General features: G+C 41.0%; 1 protein-coding gene across 2 annotated transcripts in view; it reads left to right on the top strand.

The window, feature by feature from the left end:
• The window catches only part of fbln2 (fibulin 2), a 61,587-nt gene extending 45,379 nt beyond the window's left edge, over positions 1-16,208 (top strand). For both annotated transcript variants that reach the window (XM_019267238.2, XM_010744275.3), the window contains exons 9-17: positions 1,574-1,708; positions 3,685-3,822; positions 4,963-5,106; positions 6,111-6,239; positions 8,676-8,801; positions 10,634-10,750; positions 11,632-11,760; positions 12,528-12,651; positions 14,397-16,208. In XM_019267238.2, coding sequence (XP_019122783.1) covers positions 1,574-1,708; positions 3,685-3,822; positions 4,963-5,106; positions 6,111-6,239; positions 8,676-8,801; positions 10,634-10,750; positions 11,632-11,760; positions 12,528-12,651; positions 14,397-14,757 — 1,403 coding nt within the window. In that variant the 3' untranslated portion in view covers positions 14,758-16,208. The remainder of the gene's footprint in view (positions 1-1,573; positions 1,709-3,684; positions 3,823-4,962; positions 5,107-6,110; positions 6,240-8,675; positions 8,802-10,633; positions 10,751-11,631; positions 11,761-12,527; positions 12,652-14,396) is intronic.
• Positions 16,209-25,692: the final 9,484 nt, after the last annotated feature.

The raw sequence follows: 25,692 nt of genomic DNA, 5'->3' as shown, positions 1-25,692 counted from the left end.
ACGGGAGAATATGTCCCCCTCTTGTTCCTGCCTTTTGTTTTTCAGCCTTGGCTCCTTCATGCAGATTTGTACAAGACCTTTTCGTGAGTTTCCCTGTGGAATGTAGCATATTTGGGGGTGATCTTCAAGTTTGGATGACTGCCACACTCTTGCATGCACACAAATGTGCAGAGATACACACACACACAAACACACACAATAATCCTAGGGCAACACTATCAGCGCATCCAGCTAATCAGCCATGCACTGCGATGCAACAATCCATTGTCTCGGTATGAGCCCACCAGTGTAATAAATCAACAGCGTCTGTTTACTGGCTGCAGTGATGTTTGACTGATAACGATTTAAAGGGTTGCCCCTGTGTATTTTATTTTCTACAAACAAGCAAAATATTATTTCACTTTTGCCAACATTTGACATTTTAAATTTGACTTGGGATTTAGAAAGCCACCCCTTGCTAGAATGGCCCACCAAACAGGACTCAAGGACATATTGTGTGAGGGTAATGTGTGCAGTATCAGTGGGACGAAGAACAAATCTTCATTTAGTCCACCTAATATTGAACTGTCTCCACATACATGGCAGTCCTGTGCCTGGAAAAAAAAAAAAACAACGGAGAAACATGTATTTCAAACTCTGTGGTGGATCTGTGGATACACTAAAATGCCATTGTTTCTTTGCCCATGGCCAATCAAAACATTTAAGTTTAACTTATTCATTCACTCATTAACTTTGTGAAACAGCTGCCTGCTGCATATGGATAAGAGATTAATGAGATCACTGAGACTGAACCAAAACATTTAAGTTACAGGCCCTAAAAATCTGAAACAATGAGCTGAAAAACGATAAAATGCTACATAGGGCTGAGGCTACAGGTAATAATTCTCTGTGGGTTCATCACTATGAACATCACTTTAACATTATAAAGTACACAGTCATTTCATGCCATTGTTAATATAAAATGAATTATTAGTGCAGCTTCAGCTTCATAACAACTACAAACAAAACACTAACACTGTGCGTGGTTCATACAGGAGAGCGCTCAGTGCTCTGTGCTTTGAGGCAAACACAGCATACATGATTATCTGCAAAGATGCTTTTTTCTTTCTTTTAGCGAGAGAAAATATATTCATAATGAATTTGAAAACCACTTTCACATGCTTTTCTGTGCACAAATGTGACGTCTTTTGTGTTTTCAGTCGGATTTTAAAGCAAGTGTGTGTGTCTGAGATTATCACGACGGCTTCCCAGCCAGAGATTTTCACGCAGGCAAAAGCAAAACATGTAATTTCCTGGCATGCCTCAAACTCCTGCATATAAAAATGACTTCCTTTGTTAGTTTCTTCAGTATTTTTTCTGCTGACGTCCATGTGCTGCTGATTCACTGAGCTCCACCATGGTGAGCCCAGGCCAGTCGTGGGAGGAGGGGGGGGGGGCTTTACGTTCAGGTCCTGTACATCAACCACCTCTGAAAGTCTGCTTCACCTCCACCTCACACCACCTTCACCCTCTGCCCGCCTCCCTCTCCCCCGCTGTCATTTCACACACAGTCACCCTTGTTCTTCTTCTGCAGATGTGGACGAGTGCGTGACCAACACCCACAGTTGTCGGCCCAGCGAGCGCTGTATGAACACAGTGGGCTCATTTGTATGCGAGCTGCAGGTCACTTGTCCTGCAGGCTACCAGCTGAGAAACAGTGTTTGTGAGGGTGAGTTCATTGTTCCTGATGTATTTCATTAAAGCCAATTTACTCAGCAGTCATTTTCAGAGCCACTAAAGCGGTCGTTGGAAATTCTGATGATGTCTTCTTCAGTATGCAGCATGGGATTTGTTTCCCTTCTTTTCGGGGGTAAGAGAGAAGAAGCGTCAGTAAAGCAAAACCACAACCCTGTCGTCAGACAATAACGTCAATTTTGGACGATTGTTTGAATGCCTGGTTTATATTTATTTTTTCAAGACTATTGCTAATGTTTTTCAAAAAGAATGGAAATGATTGTGTTTACAAGTTATAAAGAAGTAAGTTGCAGATCTGTGACAAGATGCAAACTCCAGTCTCCAGGTGTGAAAATCTTAAGTGCTACATCTACCACCCTGATCTCCACACCCTTTACTTTTCACCTCAGCACATGTAGGTCACTTCCTTCGTTGGCACTAAACGTCAGCTCTGGACTCAAATCATGAGCTGCAGATCTGGACGTGATCGCTGGGCGAACTGGCCTGCAGTACATCTAGCTCAAACCCAAAAACACTCATTCATATTCACACGTAGCTGCAGCCTTCGTGTTGTGACGGTCTAAACATTACCTTCAGTGTATTTCCACTTTGCAGCACGATTTGGCACTTGTGTTTGGCCAAGGCTTGTGTTTGTATTGGAGTGTGTTACTAAGTGTTGCCAATTTCTCTGCAATTTATCCAGCAACAGCACAAAGTCCAACACCCCTGGCTCAAACTGAGGCACTGCGTAATAGATGCTCATGTACGCACACACAGACAGGCTATTCTGGTCCTAAAGTTTGTCATCACTCCCCCTCTATTGCTCTTTCTAATTGTATCGCTGAAAACCAGGAATAATTTGTCCTTAAATGGCCCCATGAGCACCCACAAATCCCCGAATATAAGACTGCAATGTAGTACATCACGGTGTTGAGGCTATCAGAGTGTCCTGGCTTTATCGATGGCAGACGGTTGTTTTCAAAGCAGCTCTTTAACAGGAGCAGGGTATATTTAGACACCTCACTTTTACCCCCATTCACTGTTTTTGATGAATGCAGCCAACGTTGATGACAGAAAAATCTACACAAGTTATCAGAGTAATGCACAGAAACACGAGAGAGATATGGATTATTTACAGTCATTTTCACTCAGAGATTCGTACTGTACTGTCACAGTGTGTCAGCGGTCATGACTTTAACTCAGCTCAGTCAGCGAGGCTTCATTAAAATGTGTGCTAGTGTTTTCTGGCCCCAGTAGTAGTATTTGTGTTTCAGCAGATGCCCATGTTCAGTATGTGACAAGATAATCACCCAGAGAGTCAGCACGGGTGTTAAAGCACTTTGAAGCTCTATGACTTGTGTCATCAGCACTTGGCACCAGGGAGGACTAATCAATGTAGCTGGATAATGAAGGTAATATTTAGTCGACCATCCGACTGAGGAAAAACTAATTAGCTGCATGGAAGAAAGAAGAGATCTCTGCTGTGGCGTTGGAAACGTATCCCCCTGATGATGATTAGCACAGAAAAACCCAAATTAAGACCTTCTGCCGACGTACCATGGGACGAGTCTCAGAGGACCCGATATAATGTGAACTCACGAGAAAGACGGGCTCCCAGCACAAAAGAGCAAATCTTCCATTTAAACCTCATCCATTGCTCATGAGATTCAATAACTGTCATTGAAGAAGTTTTGTTCAACTTCCGTTAATTGCAGAGTTGGAGTGATATATTTTTATGGGAGGGGAATTCTTCCCTGAGCTGAGTCAAAGTTTGGTTTCCTGAGACGCTTGCACATGTTTATTCTGTGCTTGAGCCACAGTGCCACCTACTGTACTGTGACCGAGCCGTGAGAGCGCAGACTGAAGCTCAGAGAGCTGACAGCAGATTTAGACTCTTTACAGTTTCATAAAGTGTGGATTATTTTGTCAAGTTGACTAATTGAATGTGTGTGTATCTGTTCTTTCTTCCAGACATTGATGAATGTGTTCTGCGAACCCATAACTGTGGTATGGGCTTTGTGTGTGAGAACACACTGGGCTCTTTTCTGTGCAACGCCAAAAATAAGTGCGTCAGCGGCTTCACACAGGACTCCCATGGCAACTGTATTGGTAAGAGACTGCCTGTGCTGCTCTCTGCTGGTTAATGGAAACACATGACACATGACCATTATATAGCCAATAGAGAGCAGGTCATATCAAACCACTTTTGTGCTGTCTGAGGCCGGTGAGGGTGAACCAAATCAGTAAAGTTTTGGTCCGGACCGCACTGAAACTCACTCTAAAGCCGAGGTTCTCTGTACTTACGGCTGACTTGCATTCTTGCTGAGAGATATCAGACATATGTATCTGTTGATGTTTTTAACACGTTAGAATAAATTGTGGGCAGTTTTTCCTAAACCAAATCGGAACAGGGGTGTTGAATGTCCTGCTGAGGCAAATTGTGATTTGCATCAATTGACTTGACTCCATTAAGTCACAGGGATTGATTTTTTGGCTGGGTGCAGTGACTTTTTGGAGTTTGACACCATGACAAGACCGGCCAAGGACAGACCAGTATGTAACCCTCGATAAACACGCAATTTGTCATTAATGCTTTTTATATAGATGAAACAAACGACATCCTGCTTTTCATTAAATGACTTACAGTTTGTTGAGTAAGCACGTAGGGAAACATCATCATCCTGGAGTGGAGGTTCACCCCTGGGTGCTCCTGATATCGTAAAAAATGTTGCATCTAGCTCAGCTGATTTAAAGGCACACCGAGCACAGTAATCATGAAGACTAACGTCTCCCAGCAGATGATTGCACAGGCATTATAGATTTGTGTGTCTGAGGGCTGAAATGTTGACTTGTGCATTTTAGAAATGTTTATTATGATTTTTCAGACTCTCGAGCAGCGTTTGACATTTCTGTGACATTACTGGTTTCCTCATGAGGCTGTATCACATCCACATCCACCTGACTGCATGCATACGTATTAAATCTGCAGTTCATCAACACTGTTCCCTAAGTATTGGAGCTACTATATAGATATATAGATATATATACATATTAGGAAGATGATTACCACATTGCAAGTCAACAAGTAAATACACGACCACATAATTGTTCTGTTAAAATGACTGGGAGGAAGTAGACATAGGTAGGTCTGTCAATCAGGATTAAACGTCCTAACAATCATCCTCCTGTGGAACTTGTCATTGTTTTGGCTGTCTTCAGGCATCATTCTCTCTCTGTGTCTTTCTGCAGACATAAATGAGTGCAGCAGCCTGAGCGAGCCGTGCAGCTTGGGCTTCAACTGCATTAACACAGTGGGCTCCTACACGTGCCAGAAGAAGGTGATAATGTGCAACCACGGATACCACGCCAGCCCTGATGGAGCCAAGTGTGTCGGTGAGATTTATCTCTTAAAGCGCGACAGCATGGACGTAGGAGGCTGGCAGCTATAGGACAATGTGAATGAAAGCACTGATGTTATATCTGTTCTGGCGAAGGGCTCAAATGCATGATTAGAAAATGCCACAATTGGGAGGAATAAGGCTGAATACAAGCCAGCTATGGTCAGTTATAATAAGGCATTATAAAGAAATAAATACTGACAACGTACATTCTAACCATGAAATTCTGATTATGTAAATCCTTTTTCAAACTCTCATCAATATTGTGATTTCTTCACTATAACACAGAGCCTAACAGGTCATTTTCTGCAATCATCTGTGAATGGTCTGAATAATATTGTTTGAGTTCTGGGCAAAGGCCAACACGGAGAGAAGCAGTTGTGTAATTGGTTGTTGCTTTGGTCTGAATGAGCAGCCAGCCAATCACATGACTGAAGAAGTAAGAGAGTCATTTATCATTTGAATAAATTGTGTAATAAACGATTATCAATGATTTTTTTACTTTTAAACATCGAAAGGAAGAGCCACTGTTAGCATTGTTAGCTAGCTCCTGTTGTCTTAAAAAGGTCTATTATGTAACTGTTCTGGAGCTTTTGGTCTTAATTGCATGATCTTCATCATCAGATTACCGTAAGTCTGCATAGTGTTCAGACAAACACAAATAAAAGTGATCTGATATTAATCATTACTTTTGAGCTACACTAACAGTATAGCTTTATAGGCTACTTTGGCCCAAACACACTGTTCTGTCTATTCATTCATGCTCTGTTAATAGCACTGCTTTATATGTAATGCAGTTAGTTTAGCAGCAGACATCTTTCATGTTTAAAAGGCTTCAAGGAATCAGCTGATGTTGTGATTTTTGTGCCCCTGTGAATGAGAAAGTGTTTGTGTTTGTACCGTGTCTGGTGGTGTGAGTAGGAGTCTGTGTTTAAGTTCGACCCAGTCAGGAGAGTGGGTCATTTCCGAGGTGCTTTATCTTTCTCTCTGCCCGTCTAGACGTTGATGAGTGTCAGATGGGGACGCACCGCTGTGGAGTGGGCCAGATCTGTCACAACCTCCCTGGCAGCTACCGCTGTGACTGTCAGACGGGCTACCAGTATGACGCCCTCCGCAAAGTCTGCACCGGTACGTATCGCTGTGTCAGGTCTGTGAGATGATGATGAGCAGATTGGAGGTTTAGTCGTCCAAACAGGTTTTGAAGCCAGAGCTGCTCTGGAGGCAAAAAAAGACTCTTACTGACTAAGTTAAACCTCAGTTTGCAGAGCCAGAAATAGGACTGGGAGGGCGGGGGGCACTTTCTGTCAACCTGCAAGACTGTGATAAAAATCTGAATGAAGTTAAAACACCTTATGTTTGCACATTTGAAGTTTTTTGGGTACTGGTTACATTTCCTATCTCATTTTTCTTATTAAATAATCATTAGTTAGATAAACAGAATACATGAGTGATGTTTTTTGCACATTTTCAATTTGAGCATAAAACCTGAGTGGAAGCACTAAAAATAAGGAAAAAAAGCTTGTAATATTGGAAAGATGTTTGTACACTTGGCAGAGGTTGAAAAGTAAAATCGATAAAAACTAAATGCAACAAAGTGCAATAAAAACTGACTTAGCAGATTAAATCATAATGTAAATGAACCAAAGGCAGACAAGAAAATATCAGTGTGGACCGATGGAGACTGTAACATTCCTCAAATTTATACATTCAGTGAGCATAAACGCCCTGCGTCCATCATGTTACCCAATCAGTTCCCACCATCTGAGGTTTGACTGCTGATTTAATTATGTCATCACGTCGTGTCCTCTGGCTGGAGAATTAGTGCCACCAGCTGTTTATTTCAGTGCACTTAAATTCTAATCAGGCAGGTTGGTGCAGGAACAAAGACAGAGACAGGGACATCAACAAGAACAAGAACAAGAACAAGAACAAGAACAGGAACTTACTGCACTCAATATACAGTTATCTAATCATTTTTGTGTAGGCGGTAGTGAATAGGTGAATAAAGTAGTAATCTGGACACAGGTTAGAGGGAAAGGTGGGCACACACTGAGGACAGGGACAGATGGGGACTGACAGGCTTTGGAGAGGTCAATGAAAGTGCAGAGCCTCGGGGAACACAGGTTGCAGGGCTGACAGAGGAAGAGAGGGAGGACTCATGACAGGACATCCAATCAGTCAGTGGATTTGAAATTTATGTTTGGAGTTTGTTGTATCCCGTTAGGATTTTCTATATAGCTGAATATATGGTATTCAAATACATGGCACTATATGTTGAAATGTAATCATAGAGACTGGGCCAAAACAGGTACTGACTGGAAGACTAGTATGTACCTGACTTTTTCTTTTTCCCTCCTTGAGCAGACATTATATCTATGACTCAGCATCCCAGTGTGTCAGATTTAGTGGCTCTATATACAGAATATGGCAGAAATGGAATATAATATGATATAATATAATGAAGTCTATGTTTTTATTAGTGTATAATCACCTGAAAAAGAAAAGGTTTGTCTTCCATGCAGTCTGACATGTTGAACTGCCATGTTTCTACAGCAGTGCAGAATGGACAAACTAACCACTGGCTCTAGATAGAAATGTTCTTGTTTTTGAGCGATTCGCAGTCACTGTAATGCCTCTTCACACTATAGGAAGATCATCAGACGAGGTGGCCCTAATCAGCAACTACACCCCTAGATGCCCCTAAATCCTACACACAGGTCCTTTAATCATCGTTTTTCCTAAAATAGCATGAAGAGTATTTTTCACATTTTTCACATCACCTCATGACATGTCTTAAAGCAATAATTGGGCAGGTGAAACAAAGTGTAAGAATAGTTTATGTGCCAGGAAGCAGGTGCTACTGTACGTTCCACCAACAACACCTCCATCACTGTCTGAGGAGGTGGAGGCAGTGGACAAGTGTGTGGAGGAGGAAGACATGGTTTGAAGCTGTGTTCCAAAATCCATGAAGATACTATAGATGGGTTTCCGAGCGCATACAGGGTAGAAAACAAACCAGACTGACTTTGGAAATGCAAAGACAAGTTCTCCAAACAAACTTACCTCAAAAAAGTTTTCAGCAAGTTGCTTCAGCTCCTGCAGTAAATAATAAAAAATACCCATATGTTATCATAACATTGTCGTCATCATCATTATTGAACAAAAAAAAAAAAAAAAAAAGTATTTTTCCCATGTGAGAAGATGTTTTAATGGAAAACTATGAGATATCTGGTTATTATAGGTCCAGTATGTCAGGCTCTGTTTACAGAATATGGCAGGAATGGAATATAATATTCATAACAGAGATTTCATTAGAGTATTATCACTAAAAATAAGAACCATTATAAAAAAAAAAAAAGAATTCATTTTATATCTACAGATGCCGCAGGTCATCTTCCACTAGGTGACACTAAATCCACTGGTCCTGTAATGAGATGTATGTGAACATGATAACACTCCACACATCACTGGGTGTGTGTCTGAATGAGAACTGACATTGAGTCCTTAGTGGCCTGGAGGTATCTGTCTGTTGTCTAATGGCTCGACTTATTCCTGCGCTGACAGATGTAAATGAGTGCTGGCGCTATCCTGGCAGGCTGTGTGCCCAGACCTGTGAAAACACCCCAGGCTCTTACCACTGCTCATGCACAGCCGGCTTCTCCCTAGCATTTGATGGCAAGAACTGTGAAGGTAAGCTAGATGGTTTGTTTTTTTCTCTCTCAAAAATATTAAGATTTAAATGCCACCTTGTTTAGACGGACTGTCTTATTTCGCTTGAAGAACTCAAGGTGTAGAGGTGAGCCTCTGGGGAAAGCATACACACAGACCTTGGAGATTATTGATAGAAAACTCTTTCACTCTTTATTATCAACAAAATACTGTTTTTTGTTGGAACTGAATTGAGTCTCCATCTGTTGGATGCCAAGGCGTCTGACACACATCAGTAATGGTTTTTAGGTTCAGGCGCCGTCAGTCATCAGTGCAGTGAAGACGTTGTTGTGCTTTAGAGAGCAAAGCCGGCCAGGAGCATGATTCACATTATGTTCAGCCTGTCACAGTCATTACTCAGGGAACTTAATCAAGTAGTGAAGGTTTCTGCTCATGATCCAGAGGTAAAGCTTTGCACCTTTCAGGATTCTTTATATTTGATATGCATGTATAAAATCTTGTCTGAGCGACATGATTAGATTTTGATTAGTTCTTTTCAGATGAATTCGTTCCAGACACTTGAAACTTGTCTTTGTTGGGGAAGCAGATTCGTAACAAATTGCATTAGAAACTCTCATTACACCTTGAAAATGTGTTGATTCCACAATCCACTTTCCCAGAAAGAACAAACCAGAGAGCCATGATATTACCAGCAAAAATAACCTCACACATCAAACAAACCTCCGTGTTCATATCCGAACTGCTTCAATGAAATAGGTTAAACATAAATGAACATGCACACACATCATGTGGAACTCCAACACTGTCCATATCTACAGTATAGTACCTCCATCTTTTATCTTTCACCAACCGACTTCTTCTTCCAGTATGTTCAAATAATTATGTCTTTTTTCCAGTGTGGTTCTGTGGATGTGGATTTCCAGTGTTTGAGTATCAGTTTGTTTATTTCAGCTGATAACATGTATCATGTAATTTATTTTGAAACCAACAAATTGATGGATTCAAGTTTAATTCCAGCCCCAATACATCTGATAACCAAAGTTCTGCATCAAACAAAATCTTCTGATTTTCAAAAAGCCTGGATCAATGACTCTGTGATATCACAACTGTAGCAGTTCAGATGACATATTTCATGACTTATTAAATCATATTAACTTTAGTGCAGTAGTTTCTCTCTAACAAATCTCCTGACTGGATAAAAAAACAGTTAGAGGGTGGTGAGGCAGGTCCAAAAATACAAAGCAAAGACCCAAAAATACAAAGATGAGGCTGAACGCTTGACACATGGTACAACTATGAACTGACAGTGAAACAAAGGAACACACAGACTAAACGCATGAAGACAAGACACATGTGAAAATAGTCATGGCCGAATAGACAACCAAAACTGGTGGGAACCACAACAAAGGCAGGAAGTAAAGTTACAAACACCAGGAGAGGATATGATTTCAAAATAAAACACAAATCACTAAACAAAAAAGGCCAAACCATGACAGAACACACACGCTGTAGTTTATTTGGAGTCAATCACATATACACCATCGTGCTGCATCAAATACTTACAGGAACACCCAGCGTGTATTAATCCGCAGCTGAAAATAGTTCCTAACAAATGCACAATTTCCTCCTGTTTCCTGAGTGTTTGTTAAAAACTACAGTGCCCAGCTGTTTGAGACTTTAAAAAAAAAAAAATTATATATTTGTGACTAATTTTAAGATTGACTGCTTTGATTTTAAAGATTTGTTTTTTTTCAGTGGCCACACAGGGAGGACTGGCGAAGGCCAGCATCAGCCTTTCTGAATATGAACAAGAGAAAGAATTCTAAACATGTCTTTTCTTTTTCTGTGTTCAGATGTAAATGAATGTGACAAAAACCCCTGCAGTCAAGAGTGTGCCAACATCTACGGCTCATATCAGTGCTACTGTCGCCAAGGCTACTACCTGAAAGAGGACGGACACACCTGTGAAGGTATCTTCTACCAAGGTCACTCTGCAGAACAAATCTCAAAGGAGGTTGAATATGGACCAGACACTTGGCTAAAAACACATTTCTATCATGTACAGTACGATATGTTCCTCAGGGCCTGCTGGATGTAGAAATATGTGATTGTGTTTGTGATTGATTGCCAACAATTTTGTAACTTTGGCACTTCCAAGTGGTAGTGTCAAAAAAGACAACGTAGCAGCCACTTTTCCTGCACCCCATGGATCCAATCCAGCTTTTTGTAATAAAAAGATGTAATCACATAAAAACTCTAAACCTGCTTCAAATTAGTCTTCAGCAGTAGATGTTGTGGTGGAGTATTCTCTGTATTTTTCAAATTAAAGTCATGAATACATCAAACAAATCAGGACTAGGTTTTCCATCACAATGTCCAAAACATGGAGTGATGTATGTAATGGTAATTTGAAAGGTATTTCGCAGAACACCTGACCTGGTATTTCGCAGAAGACCTGACAAATCAGGACAAACAGTCTTAATATATTCATATGATATACACGTGCACAGTGGACCAGAGGTGAGCACAGTAGGAACTGAACAGCTGTGCAGCGCTCTCTTGCTTCAGCACTAGCAGTAACTTCTCCGACAGACTGCAGGTGATGTGGCTGCAGCAGTACACACTGAAGCTGTGTAGGGGCATACAGAACAACAGTGGACGCATTTTAAGTCGGGAGATTTGACCCCTATAACAAGTCAAATTGATATTAATGACTGTCATCAGTAACATCAGTTTATTTTGGCTTCAGTGACACTGAAGAGGAAGTCCTACACACAGTCCTGTACTCTGACTGATGAAACGTGTGTGTGTGTGTGTGTGTGTGTGTGTGTGTGTGTGTGTGTTTTTACAGATATTGACGAGTGCTCTCAGAGCATTGGGAACCTCTGTGCCTTCCAGTGTGTCAATGTTGCCGGCAGCTACCAGTGTTCCTGTCCTCCTCATGGATATGTCATGTCTGCCAACAAACGCACCTGCAGAGGTGAGCCTACAGTCGACGTTTAACAGTCTGATCAAAAATGATTCAGTCTGCCATTAAAGACAACTTTTCTTCAGTTAAATGTATTCAGTTATGATATCAGTTACTCTGCAATATGCCAACACTCAGTTATCCTGTGTAGAAACCTTTTAAACAGTTTTTCAGCTTGTTGTGTGTCTCCTGTGAGTCTAAAAAGAAAGAAAATAGAGTAAAGCTTGTTTAAAAGAATAAAAAGAGCTCATGAGAGAAATATCCCCATACACAGCTGTGAGGAGAATGAAGCACAAACAGAAACATGAAGTCTGATTTGAGATTCTAACATAATAAAACTGTACAGAACTCCTCCATCTTCAGACAGAAGTTTGATATGTAAGCTCAGTGTCTGCTATGATTTCATCTATTCTAAATCACTTTGAAGGCTTAAAAGGAACAGTTCAGCATTTTGTCAAAATAACACTTACCAGGACCTGTCCTGTCTGCCTTCAGTCTTCTTCAGCTTAAAGACTGGAAGCGCTTAATACGCTGTATGCAGATGACTTATACCAGGCGCCGTCCCACCTGTTAGCACCACACGAAAAGAGAAAATACAACTTTGAAATCATCTTCCTCTGCCACATCAGTGATCCTCATGTCTTCATTAATCTGATGAATAATATTGATGTTTGTTTAACTGGCCTCCTGCCATTTTGTAAATGGAGATCAGTGCCTATACCAGTGCCAGTTCCAAGAAACAGTCTGTAGTCTTTAAACTAATCACAATTTTTTTTCAGATATTGACGAATGCACCACTGGAAGCCACAACTGTTCATTTGGACAGACATGTTATAACCTCCAGGGAGGCTTCAGATGTCTCTCCTTTCACTGTCCTCCCAACTACAAGAGGGTGTCAGACACGTGAGTCACATTTTGCTTTTCATCTTCAGACTCTTAAAGTGTTCTGCTTCCTCTTCTCTGATGGGTTTCTGCTCACAGGTACACTGTATTCAAATAAAAGCTGCCCCTCTCAGCACACGACCCCATCTGTAGGATTTTTTGATGGTTTCTCCTTAGTTCCTCTCCGACTGTGCTCCTCTAATGAGAAGTACTGTGCATCCATGCCCTCGCAGTGCAGAAGGGCCTTGTTATCTGTGAACCCGTGGCAGCTGTAGAGGCCGGCCTGTAACCGAACATAACTCCCATCGAGCGGTACGATGAAGTCAGATGTCTTTGATCAGCTCAGTGCTTCACGGGACCGTCTCTGCAGCTCTCCCCGCTCTGTGCTCCGGTGGATAGAAACAGCACACACACCCTCCACTCAGCCCACGGGAGGCGTCCTATCAGTGCTATCAGGAGACACCTTATTAACCCCGAGTGTGACGCGGCCTGGCTCGGCGTGAAGAGACATCTTTCACTCATGAGTGGACTTGGCAGTCACAGACACGCCGCCAAGATTAAAACGTCTCCCACTCAGCCTTCAGTGCCACCCTGTGATTCATTGGAGCGGGTTCTAAGGCGCTCTTGTTTTGGCATGAGCTGTGCACTACATCAAGTTTAAGGAGTTTTTGTAAATACTGAAGTGTGATGGAGAAGCAGTCACAGATCATCAGAATTGAGACTAGGGAAGCCCAATGGAGGATGCCTGCTGTCTCCACTGGCACTGGCTGCTGTGCTCATTTTCATCAAACCTCTGCAGTGACTGGACCAGCAGGGCTGTGTGTAGCGATGCTAAGTTTGACTATATTTCCCAGAGGCAGTCTGTATCAGTTTTTCCACAAAATAGTGAAGTATTGCTACAGTATATGTGCTGCACAGACTGCAGATTGTGATTGATGAATCACTGAAGTGTGTGGAACTCCACTGCAAACTGTCTGACAGATGTTTTGTTGCACTGTGCATGTGTTTAGTGTATTCAACAGTGGCAGAGGGTTAATGCGCCTATAATATGTTAACAAAGTGACACCTTTTGTTACTGAAAAACCTTTGCAGAGCTGAATTAGTGACTTCTTACACCATGTTCACATTATGCAGAAAAAACACTAAACTCTTTGGCTTCACGTCTTACGTCACAGTAGCTCAGTGCAGGAGTGTTGACTGACTTACCTGAAAGTTTCAGGCCTAATTTGGACTTGTGGTGATGAATATTAGACTGATACATTAAAGAAAAACACCTTATTTATTTGTTCTTCTTCTTAATTATTAACACAAGTAGTGACCTTCAGCTGCTGGCTGTGCTCACAAAGGTCAGGGCAGCTCGGGTCTTTGAGGTTTATTTGTTTTACTGATTCTTTTTCAAGTTTTCAAAAAGAATGCACTATGTGGATGACTTGAAATCCAAAGTCAGAGTTTTCATCGATGTTTTAGTATCTTGGGACAAAATAATAAAAATGTAAAGTAATGGACATAACATGTCACAGTATTCACGTGCAAGACATTTCATTGTGATTAAAAATAGGTGATTTAAAGGATGTTACTCATTCTGGAAGTCTGACTTCATCAGGCAGACCGTTCCATACCTGACGTCCCCTTTAGTCCCCTAATAAAACAATGATTTGAATGTTCCACTCTATTGTCTTTCAGTACACCTCATGTACCAACAGATCATCCATGTTCATCCATCTTCTTCCCCTCCTGTCTCTCTCTTGACTTCTCGTCCTCTTCAGACGCTGTGAGCGAAGCAGCTGTCCCAGTAACTCCTTAGACTGTCAGAACTCACCTGCCCGCATCACGTACTACCAGCTCAGCTTCCAGACCAACATCATCATTCCCGCCCAGATCTTCCGAATCGGACCATCCCCGGCCTACTCTGGAGATCAGATTGTCATCGGCATCATCAAGGGCAACGAGGAGGGCTACTTCAGCACCAGGAAGCTGAACAGTTTCACAGGCGCCGTCTACCTGCAGAGGCAAGTCCCTAAGCCCAAAGACTTCCTGATAGACGTGGAGATGAAGCTGCTGAGGCAGGGGACGTTCACCTCGTTCCTCGCCAGGATCTATGTCTTTATCACAGCCAGCACCATGTAACACCAGAAAGAGACAGACAGAGAGAGGGACTGGAGATTTCACATGGTGCTCAACTTTTATACGTGCAGACTCTTTTTGTAACGCCTCGCAAAGATCAAGCATTATTCAAGAATCTTGTAAAATGTTGCCAAAGACCTTACTGTTTGCTTTTTCCCGTTTTTGGCAGGTTATTCTGCAGACTTTCTATGACAATCATATTTCCTGAGAAACATTGTATTTGTATTTACCATAGTATTTTTCCAGTTTGACTCTTCCTAACGTAATTTAGCTTTGGCTTTAGCTCGTTTGCTTAAGCTGCTGGTTCGTACAAACAGCGTCACAGTGCTACACAGGTCACTGCACAGGTCACTGCACAGGTCTGGGTGGATGGTTTGTGCTCTGCTCCACTCTCTTTAAGATTTGCTCTTTGACCTCCCTGTTCATGTTTTATGACAATTATTCATGAAAGTCTGAAGAAACTAAAAAAAAGAGTACTACAGCACTACAATGTAAGGGCACTTTTCACTGTGGAGGCGCGAAACTGACAAAATGTGTACATCATGAATGAATACATCAATTAGGTAAACAATTAAATAGTGTTAAAGAAATGGCTACAGATGATCTTTTTTTCCTGTACCACTCCTTGATAGAATAAATTAAAACTTAGATTCTTTTTTTTCCAACTTGGTTTTCCATTTTTATCATTTACTGTATCTGGTTCTCTATATTCCCATGAAACGTTTCCTGAATACCTCGTGCTTGTATGATAATAAGGTGGGCGGGTTCATATTTGTCCAGGACAAAGATTGGTAAAGCAATAAGTCTGTGTAAGCTAAAAGTAAACTAACTTCTAATCATAAATTAGGATTTAATTTGTTTTAAATTGAATAAATTAAGTGTTAACTTATTTTACAGAATGTTTGGAGGTTAAAAGCAAGTATAATTATATTTAATGTCAGTTCTACAACAAATAAACAGTGTCATTTATTCATGTATTCAGTCATATTCTTACTTTTGTCAGCTTTGGGCCTCCACAGTCACCATCCAAATGTGTTAATGTGGTGAGGCAAAAGTAGCAGAAACTTCAAATATCACATTTTGTTTATCATTTGGTGTATATTATTTTTTTATCTGATGAAATGTAATTGTTCACATTCAGTGCAAATCACCCTTGAAAACATGAATGAGTCACGTATGGTAAATTACAGCACTGAAATATTAGTGAAGCGTTACTGTTGATTATTTTAAGTGTCATATTCTTTCATTCTTTTATTATTGGACTATCTTTCTATGTTATTGTGTTGTAATTATCTCAGGGTAATGTTCATGTTATTTTGTATACACTCGACAAATTCCTGTGCAGGAATGAATCAGTCTGCTGGTGTAAGTGCAGACTGGCCTCACACAGCCTGTACAGTTTCAGCTGCCACATGACATCTATAAAGCAATCAATAAATGATGATCAAACTGTTGTCAGTTGCTCGATTAAAAGCACAGATCAAATCCTGTCAGGGTCACTTTTTCCACATCACTGCTGGACTCTGGTGCTGCTCTAAGTGTTTCCATTGTGAGTGAACAGTGAGCCAACATCTCCATCTACTGGTGGAAGTGTGAACAGGGCAAGGCAAGTTTTTATCACCTTTCACCAACAGGGAAATTCGAAGTGCTTTGCATTAGAACAACATTAAGAAAGATTTAAATATTGAAGTTACTACATTTTAATTTATTTTACTCTCAGTGTAGCAACATCATCTTTACTGTTTTTATCACCTATTCCACTGCTCCACGAGGAACATTTAGTGTGTGTTACACCCTCCAAAATTCCCACCCGGAAAGTGTGTGTGCTTTACTACAACGGCCTATTAATACAGCCCTGCAGATAGCCTTTCAAATGGAAAGTAGGGAGGGTGAATCTCTCACAGGTCACCGTATAAACAAACACCACAGTCTGACCGCTGAAAGGTTTTCGAGGATCATATCAACTCTGATGTTATTGGGTTGAAGCTATTGGGTGACAAACCAGCATGGAGTTTCTTAATAGAAAGTTATTGTACCGCTGTGAGACTCCACAGCTGCTTCACTGCTGCTTGGCATCGATTGATCTTCTGGAGGGATGAGCAGTATTCTTTTTCATTTGATGGTGGTGGACAGCTCTGTCTAACAGGTGGCTAGCAGATCTGCCATCGGTGTGCAATTAGGTTGGGATCTGGTGACTGTGAAGGTGATTCAGATCGTCTTCACGCTTGAACCATTCAGTCATTTGTTTCCTCTTGTTGTTATATTCTTCTGTTCATTTTTCAGGTTTTCTGCTTGAATCCGTCCTCACCTGTAGGTGTTTGCATGTAGAAGACCTCAGACCAAAGATCAAACTGCTGAAACAATGAAAAAGCTTTGAAATTAAAAATAACATGCCAAAAAAAAAACTTAAGAATCTTCATATCTGAACAAAATTCATTGGCTCTAAACTTTATTGCTGTGATATTCTCTTTTGCTTGATTATTTATTTATTTATTTATTTATTCATTTTTTGGCCATTTGCAGACAGTGGGATAACAAAACACTGACATATTACCACCTAAAAAAAGGTTAATATGGCTAACGTGTTGGCAAATATCTATTTAACACCAAGAGACACACACCAACATTATTCCGATCCCTCCAGTGGATTTGTGTCTTTACTCTCCCTTTAGCATTGTTTTGATCTCCATCTCCTGAGGGGAATACCTGTCACTTTAGCTGCTAACTGTTCACCAGCAAGCCCATTACTTTGTCTGCTTTGTCTGCAGGTGTTGAACAGTTGGTGGTCGCTGGAAACAACGTTGATGAGGCAGAGTTTGAGGGCCAGAAAACCTGAGCTAAAAGATCATGCACTTTCTTTTGATTCATGACACTTCAAATGATCTGAAGGAAGTGAGGATGGCAACAGGTCAGAGCTATCATCCAGCAGCCCACACACACAGTTCTGTTTAACCTTACTGCACTGACTATGATGTGGTTTTATGTTTTATATTGAAAGACATAATACTGACTGAAAGCAATAAAAATCTGAGCCGTTATGGTCTTCTTAAAAATATATCCAGTGACTTTTTAAAAGGGGAAACACTTTTTTGTCTCCGTGTTTGCAGCTCAGATTTGTTGCTGTGGTGTTTCTGCTCAGCAGATCATCTGTGGGTCAGCGTTGTGAACTTTCAGCTGGGAGTTCCTGCTTCTTCTTTTTATTACCAACTACAAAGGTTTAAAAAAAAACTACATCCTGTGAAAAACATGCCTCACTGACAAAAAAAAGTGCAATGTGATGAAGTTAAAGACATCTTATTTTACCTCAAGAAGTAAAGAAAACCCCCCAAAAAAACCTGTGTTTGTGTGTTGGGATAGTTTGTTCAGGAAACTGCAGTGACACTAGTCCGCACTGGGCGGCCTCTTTCCTCTCTGCTGAAGCCCAAACACATCCGGCTATTGAGGTGGCGTCCCACACATGTTAGGGTGTGATCTCTGATTATCTGTCTCAGCTTCAAAGGGTTATCAAGACAACTAAATATATGTGATAAAGGTCCCACCGTGCTACTGCAACATGACAACAACCAGACCTCTAGTAACATCATTCAGCTAACGCCTAAATGCTAACACATTTTCACCACATCTAGTTTCACTGTGGGAAGTTCAAACGCACACTCTGGATTATCTGACACGGAATGTTTCAGTGTTTTCACCGATATTTACAACATCGAACATAAAACGACAGAGGTTTGAAGCTTTTGTTTTGGAGCCATCATCTGGAGCAGGTAGTGATTGGTCAGCAGATGACGTCACAGACTTCGTGATATATTCAGCACCCAGTACTCTCAGGGTCTCAGTGTCATGTACGACAACTAGAGCTTTAGTTTGTAAGTTACAACTTTGAGTACTTGTACAACAGCAACAACTTGAGCACTGGTGTAGATTCACTAGTTACTAGTTTCCTTTCAGATTGAAGGGATAGCTCAACATTTTTGAGAAAAAGTTACATGAGAAGATCAATAACTCTCACAAGTGTTTCCAAAAATATTTCTTTTAGATTTTAGTTCTTAAAACAGCCTCATACATCAACAACCAACCTCACCCTTGACTGAGCCATCATTAACCAAATTTATGTCACCTGTACGTTTCCTGCTATGACATGTCTGCTGTCTGTTGACCAGCTGGGACTGGAAAATACACCATACATGTTAATGAATCAATCAAGATAGGAGCCATTCTTTAGTCTAAGGAATACTTTTACTTTGGATACTTCACGATTTTGTTGCTAATACTCAAGTATTTTTATTTAACAGTTTTAATGCAGGTGTGTTTTTACATTAAAGTATCTAAAATATCTTAATACTTAATACTTCTGACAAAATACCACCAGAAAGCACAGATTGCAAGTGCACTTACATTAAGATGGAAATGCCTTTATAACAGACATCATCAGCTGTATCTGTGTTAAATGTGTCACACAGCACATTTCTGTCGGGTTTCTTTTTGAAGACAACTGAGGAAGAAAAAACAACTGAATCTGATCCCAACTGTTAGCTTCTGCTGTCAGATTTCTAACTACCTGTTTAATCCTTGAACAGTCAGTTCCACACTAATAACGGAAATAGAAAAACAGGTCAATCTGGCAGTAAAAATGTTCATTTGTTGCATTTTATTTCAACATGATAAGTCATGCATATCAAGTCCAAAGATTGCTGTAACATTAGTGGGTGTGGTGGGTTCTTTACAGAGCTGCCAGATCTTAAATGGTTCAGTTAGCCTGATTTCACTGGAGGGTTTCACTGCAGCCTCTCATGCTGCTCATAAACGTATACAGGAAATATAAATGTAGACTGATTTGACAGCTCGTAAGAATAAAATTCAGGCAGACAGAGAGACAGACTCCTTGTAGAATTGTGGCAGCTCCATTAGAGAACCATCAACACAGTCTTCAGAGAGCAGCATCAGTTAAAACTCTTAATAAAATCACATCAGAGGTTGGTCAGTGCAATAAAGTGATCAGTGACCCTGACGTTGGAGCACTGAGGCCGACCAGCTTTGATCCTAAATAGAGATGTGTAGAAGGTGGGTAGATGGCGAGGAGGCCTAGAGCTCGAGCACTGTGCCGTGGACAAATCCATCAGGTTTGACTTCAAACAGCTTCAGGCTGGGAGACAGTTTACCAAATGAACTCAAATTCCACGCTTCGCTGCATCAGACTGTATGCTAACCAATAGGCCTACCTGCTGGAGTAGAACCAATACACACCCACACTTGGCCGGCACCAGGATTATCTGACCAATATGTGGAAGAAGAAGAGAAGAAGAGGGTGTCTTGGTTCTTCAACAGGTCTTAACCTGAGGTGCTAACAGGGCAGCTAACGGTGGAGGTCAATCCTCCCTCATGCCGTAACTCAGAAATGTCTCTCTCTAAGTCCAGGTCCTTGTCAAGTTTTACATTTTCTACCTGTGCTCTTCAATAATCAGAAAACAGTCCATCGCTCATATAACATATTCTAGGGTGCATAAGCATGCACAGCAGACATCCTGCAGCAAACACACACACACACACACACACACACACACACACATCATAGGGTATACAGGGCACAAGCACACAGCTAGGGTTATGAACTTTTGAATATGTTTTATTGAAAGTAAAAATAACTCAAATGTTTAATTGAGCTAACTGGGGAGACAGTACGCAGATTTGTGGCATGGTTATAGAACCCAAAGGCCTCCATACGAGCACTAGTACTATAGATATACATAGATATAGATAGTTAATGAGATAGGACGGTACAGTAGGTAGATGTTGTTATCATGTTTGTTCACAGTCTGGTGGTTCCATGACTGGGTGCTGCTCGTTCTGTCAGGCAATAGTTCTGCAGACTGAATCCTTCAAGCCACATGGCTGCTGGCTGACAGAAAACATTCAGTGTTTCCAAAGGGAGTTCAGCACCTGTTCAGGCTACTTGTGCCTCTACAACGGCTTAAAAGTTAAATGGTCCCCATTTACTGCATTCATGTGTTCACAAATCAAAATGAACACATGAATGCAGTGACAGTGAAATGTGTTCATGAACAAAATCTGAACGTCAGAATGACATTTGCATGTGATTTTCATGTCTGCAGTCAGGTTGTAATATCTGCTTTGAAACTTTCCTCAGTGACAATAGAGGGCAGCAGACTTTACCAATCCAGCAGCCATAGTATGTTGTTGAAAGAATGTTAACTTGCACAATACACTTGCGTAACCTGTCTGAGCGTCATGCATTCGAGCATGCCTACATTTTCCATTCCAGCACAAACACATTCCCCTCACAGGGGCTTCCTTACCAAACACACCGCTGATTCCATTTAACTTGTGCCGGTATAAAAAGTGTGTCAGCCCGAGCTATTAGTGGATGGTTATCATGCATGCTCTGTGTGAAATCATGAGTCAGCTTTTCCATGGATAAATGTGATGCATTTCTTCCAAAGCACAGAACTCCCCTCTGTTACAGCAACAGCAGGTCTTTTCTGGGGCTTCAGTGAAATGATGCCTTTGATTTTCTGATTATGCACTATTCATCTTCTGCTCTGGCTAATCACAGAGATACGAAAGTACTCCTTCATCAGTCCGCAAGTATGCCGAACAAAACCCATCGAGATATCAAAGCGCTTCTGTTTGCGCAAGATCCTCATTTTGTTTACCGTACCACCACGCCATTGTCGGCACACTCACCATTAGTCATACTTATCTGAGTCTTTCCAGGTTCAGTGTGTCAGGTATCAGTTCAGTTTGATTCATTCTTTGTCATAACTGCAATCATGATGAAATACTATTTCAGGTGTGTATTTTTCTTGGATAGGCCCGTTATGGAAAATTCCTCCTTATTTTTGATCAGAACAGATCCAACGGCTCCTCCTAATTATACAGTAAATGTGGAAAGGTACACATCTATAGAAAAAACAAATAAAAAATAAAAGATTAAAGATTAGCATGTGGAATATCATCGGGTTTGAATTATCAGATTTGTTTTTATCACGCATCTGCCAGAAAGCAATAACAAAAACATGAAGTCAGCACAACTCACAACTTTTAGCCATGTTTCAATTAAAGACACTCTAAACAGTGTTTGGCTTCAGTTATGTTTAAAAAAAAAAAATAGATACATGGAATGTTTGGCATGAGCAGAGACAGGTTTGAGAAATATCACAATTACAAACATGCAATGCAATGCTGTGGCAAGCTAATGCTATAGCGCAGAAATGTCAAACTCACGGCCCGTGGGCCGGATTCGAGATAATCTAATCCTCTATTATTAATGGCCCCCAATAAATCGCACTCCCACTGGTCATAATACAAATCACACAATGCACTGCAACAGCTGCCACACAGGTCACGATACTGTCTGTGCACCACCCTTCCTCCTGCTGCTTCGGTTGTTTATTGACACTCTAATCAGCGGTCAGCGGATAACTCACATGTGACATTAAAGCACCTCCAGAAAATGGCCCAACGAAAAGTCGACTTTGAGAACAGGGAATTTTAAAGCAGGTGGGAGGCTACTGACGAGGTACACAGGCTTACCGTCATAGGAGGTGAACTTGTGTGCCTTGTTTGTGGAGCTAATGTGCCGTACTATGATATGCCTGTGACATAGTCCCAGTCTTCAGTTATGGCCCACTGGGTGATTTAAGTTTGACATTTCTGCTATAACACAACGACAACAACACAACATTAGCTTCTATACAACAAGTCCCACAACAATTACACAATAATTAACTTCTCCAACGATCTACATCCATATCAGCAGGATGACTTGATTTTACAGCACCTTTAAAAATGGGTAATACTGTTATTAATATGACTTTTCTGGTTAAAGCAGTTATAACAGCTCTCATAGCATCAGACTGAAAAGCTCTAAAAACTCACTGTACAATACCTACTCAGCACTGAACAGTAGACACAGTTACACTAGAAGAGTGATTGATTGAATTAGCAGCTAAAGGGCAACTAAAATACAGTGAATATTGGACTGATATATTAAGCTGTCCAGAAATGGATAGAGGTTTTTTTTCACAGCTTGTGACATGAGTCATAATTCATACAGCTGCCAGAAGTCCTTGTTGGCATTTGTTGCCCTAAACCAACTAACTAATGCTGACTCCACACTATACTAGAGGGAAGTTGGCCACATTCACAGCTCCTGACAACTCCTGGGTTGTTCTCCTCAGTTTTATAATCTTAAATATCAAATATGTTTTCAGTGCAAAACAAGTCAATTAGTCACATTTCAGTCTCTGTGAATTTCCCTGGAATTGTGTAAACAACGCAACGCATGTGTGTGTGTGTGTGTGTGTGTGTGTGTGTGTGTGTGTGCATGTGGTCCTGCATCTTGACTCAATTGTCTGTTTTGTGTTTTTATGATTAAAAAAACAATAAATATGTCATAATGTCATGAGCTCTAACATGTTTTTGAAATCAGTTCAGATTTGAAAGCATAAGTAACCTGCTTTGTCTCAGCGTTGTGTGGCCTACTGCACATGCTCATTAGAGTCCTCACTCTGAGACGTTAAAGCTGCTCTTCTACGCTCTGTGAAAGTTCATCCTCATGATTTATCTTCATGACAAATGATTACAAGGCTGCACCATTTCCACCTTCATACTGGTGTTATTCTGCGCCTAGCCATCTTGTAGAACAGATGTCCATTTTGAATGAAGGAAGCTTTAAGTATTTATGTGCACAGTTGGACCTGGAAGACTGGAACATTCCCAGTAAAAACACAGAACAGGTCCAACTGAGAAAACAGAGAAGTGATAACAATCAGCAACACTTGCGAAATCCTGCAGTCCTACAAATTATGGTCATTTTGTGCTAAGAGCCAATAAAATATTATTGACTGCACCCTCAAAAATAAAGACATCTTGAACACTTCGTGCCCCATGAAAATTCCATGCTGTAACGAGTCAAACATGTAAAACCCTGCCTGTTAACTGATTTGGTATCATGTGAACCAAGAGGAATGAGTGCAGATACACTGTGTACATGGATATATGACCAGAGGAAGGGAGAGACTTTCCCTGACATACCGAGCGCTGACTTTCCCTGTGGCGCTGACAGTAAAAAGAGGGCAAAAGACTTGAAAGCTCACTTCATCATTCCTCAACATACTTGTTTCCGGCCTTCAGGGAAGCTGGCTGACATGTAACTTATCACAGTTTGCTTCATAATTATGTTTTTTTTACATAAACAAGATGGTTCAAGGATCATAAAAAATAAAGCTCCACAGACACAGACACAGAATTTTAGGGACACAGAGACAAAATAGAATGTGTTTTTATTTCATGTGTTTTCATTTCTGATCCTGAGCTCTTTAATTGCATGAGGAAAATTACGCTAATGTTAATTTAATGTTATTTTTAAAGGGTTCCTCGTTGTGGACAACAAATTCCATCCAACTCAGCTCTACAGGGCAATTTAGTGTCCTTCAGCTCATTGTTTTGGTTTTAAAGCAACTTCACTGTTTGGTTCAGTCTCATAGCTTTCACCAATCTCATGTTCGGTAGCAGCAGGCAGATTTTTTCTTGCTTTCTAGCAAAAACACTTACATGATCTAATAAATCCTGCTGAAGCAGCACTTTCTCTCAGGAGTTTGTGGAGAGCACAGAGCTCAGAAGAGAGTGAATATTGGACTTTTATTTATCAGGTGGGAAGAAAGACAACTTCATATAAATAACCCGACAGGGAGCTAATAGGGCTCTCTGTCGGCTGGATGTGTAAACTGTTAGCTTAGTGTTGTGTTTAAAACTGGTTCTGCTGCCCAGAAATGACCAAATAAAAAAGTTATTGCTGCTTTGAGACTTTTCAGCACTAACAAGTAAAAAAGTTAATTTCAACAGGAAGCTTGTGGCTCTTTTAGGCAGAAATCAAATTAGAAATTGGCTTTCCTTTGTAACCAGACAAAGTTTATTAGAATCTTTGTCAGGATGCAGTCATTTTATGGTTGTGCCTGTAAGGGCTACATGTTGTATCTAAAGGAATGGGAAAGGTGCATTCCGCTGACAGATAGTAATGGTCTGACAGGTCATTTTTAAACCCCCATACCGCTTCTCACAGCCCTTCACTGCTCCCCTTGGCTAAGTGAGAAAAATGACCTTACCCCAACTCTGAAATGTTTTGCTTCCCAGGCTCGCTGAAGAGTAACTGCATCTGTCCGTACGAGCTGCTGCAACAGAAACATTACGAAGTGATGTGATGAGGACATTGACTTTGTCAAATCATGTTAGAAGAGCATCATCATCACAGGAGCCAAAGAGATGTCTATAAAAAGAGAAACGGTTGAGTTGTGTTGTACATGCATTGTAGTCATGTAAAGTGACAGACATGAGTCTGATTGTTGAAAAGCAGACTTTGCACTGTGCCCATACAGGTCAGTGCATTGCATCAAACAAAATGTCTGGCTCAAATGAAAGATGAATCTTTGTCTTTCATGTGAGGTAATGAAGTTCAGAGCCGAGTGCTGTGTTTGAAGTTGTCCAACAGTGTGTTTGTTGAGGCTGGGTGGGTTCATGTCTGAGTCGGCTCGGCTGCTGCAGGTCAGCTACGAGGAGGGTCGGCCTGACAGCACAGGCCTTTGTTCTTAACAGGAGATGCTCGTACAGGTACGCCGCGCTGCTTTGATCCTCGGGTCAGCTGAATCACTTACAGGTCACTCCAGAGCTGTGATTATGAAGCTCAAAGCTGCACTCAGGAAGACGTGATTCATTCTCTGAGAACAAAGCATCTTTTTGAATTTCCCTGTAACACTATATATAGAGATTTCATCATTTTGACTTCTAGTATATCTGAACCATTAGCAACGTCACAAAATTGGGGTGATTCGCACAGAGAACACAGAGCCACATGAAGCAGCAAATGCCTTCCCTGAAGTTACCGTGTTAATTCACGATAACTTAAGATTCATGAGTCTTTAG

The sequence above is a fragment of the Larimichthys crocea genome, unplaced genomic scaffold (assembly GCF_000972845.2).
Source record: "Larimichthys crocea isolate SSNF unplaced genomic scaffold, L_crocea_2.0 scaffold269, whole genome shotgun sequence".
NCBI classification, from domain to species: Eukaryota; Metazoa; Chordata; class Actinopteri; family Sciaenidae; genus Larimichthys; species Larimichthys crocea.
Note: the sequence above shows the minus strand (reverse complement) of the source record. Positions and strands in the feature narration are given on the sequence as shown.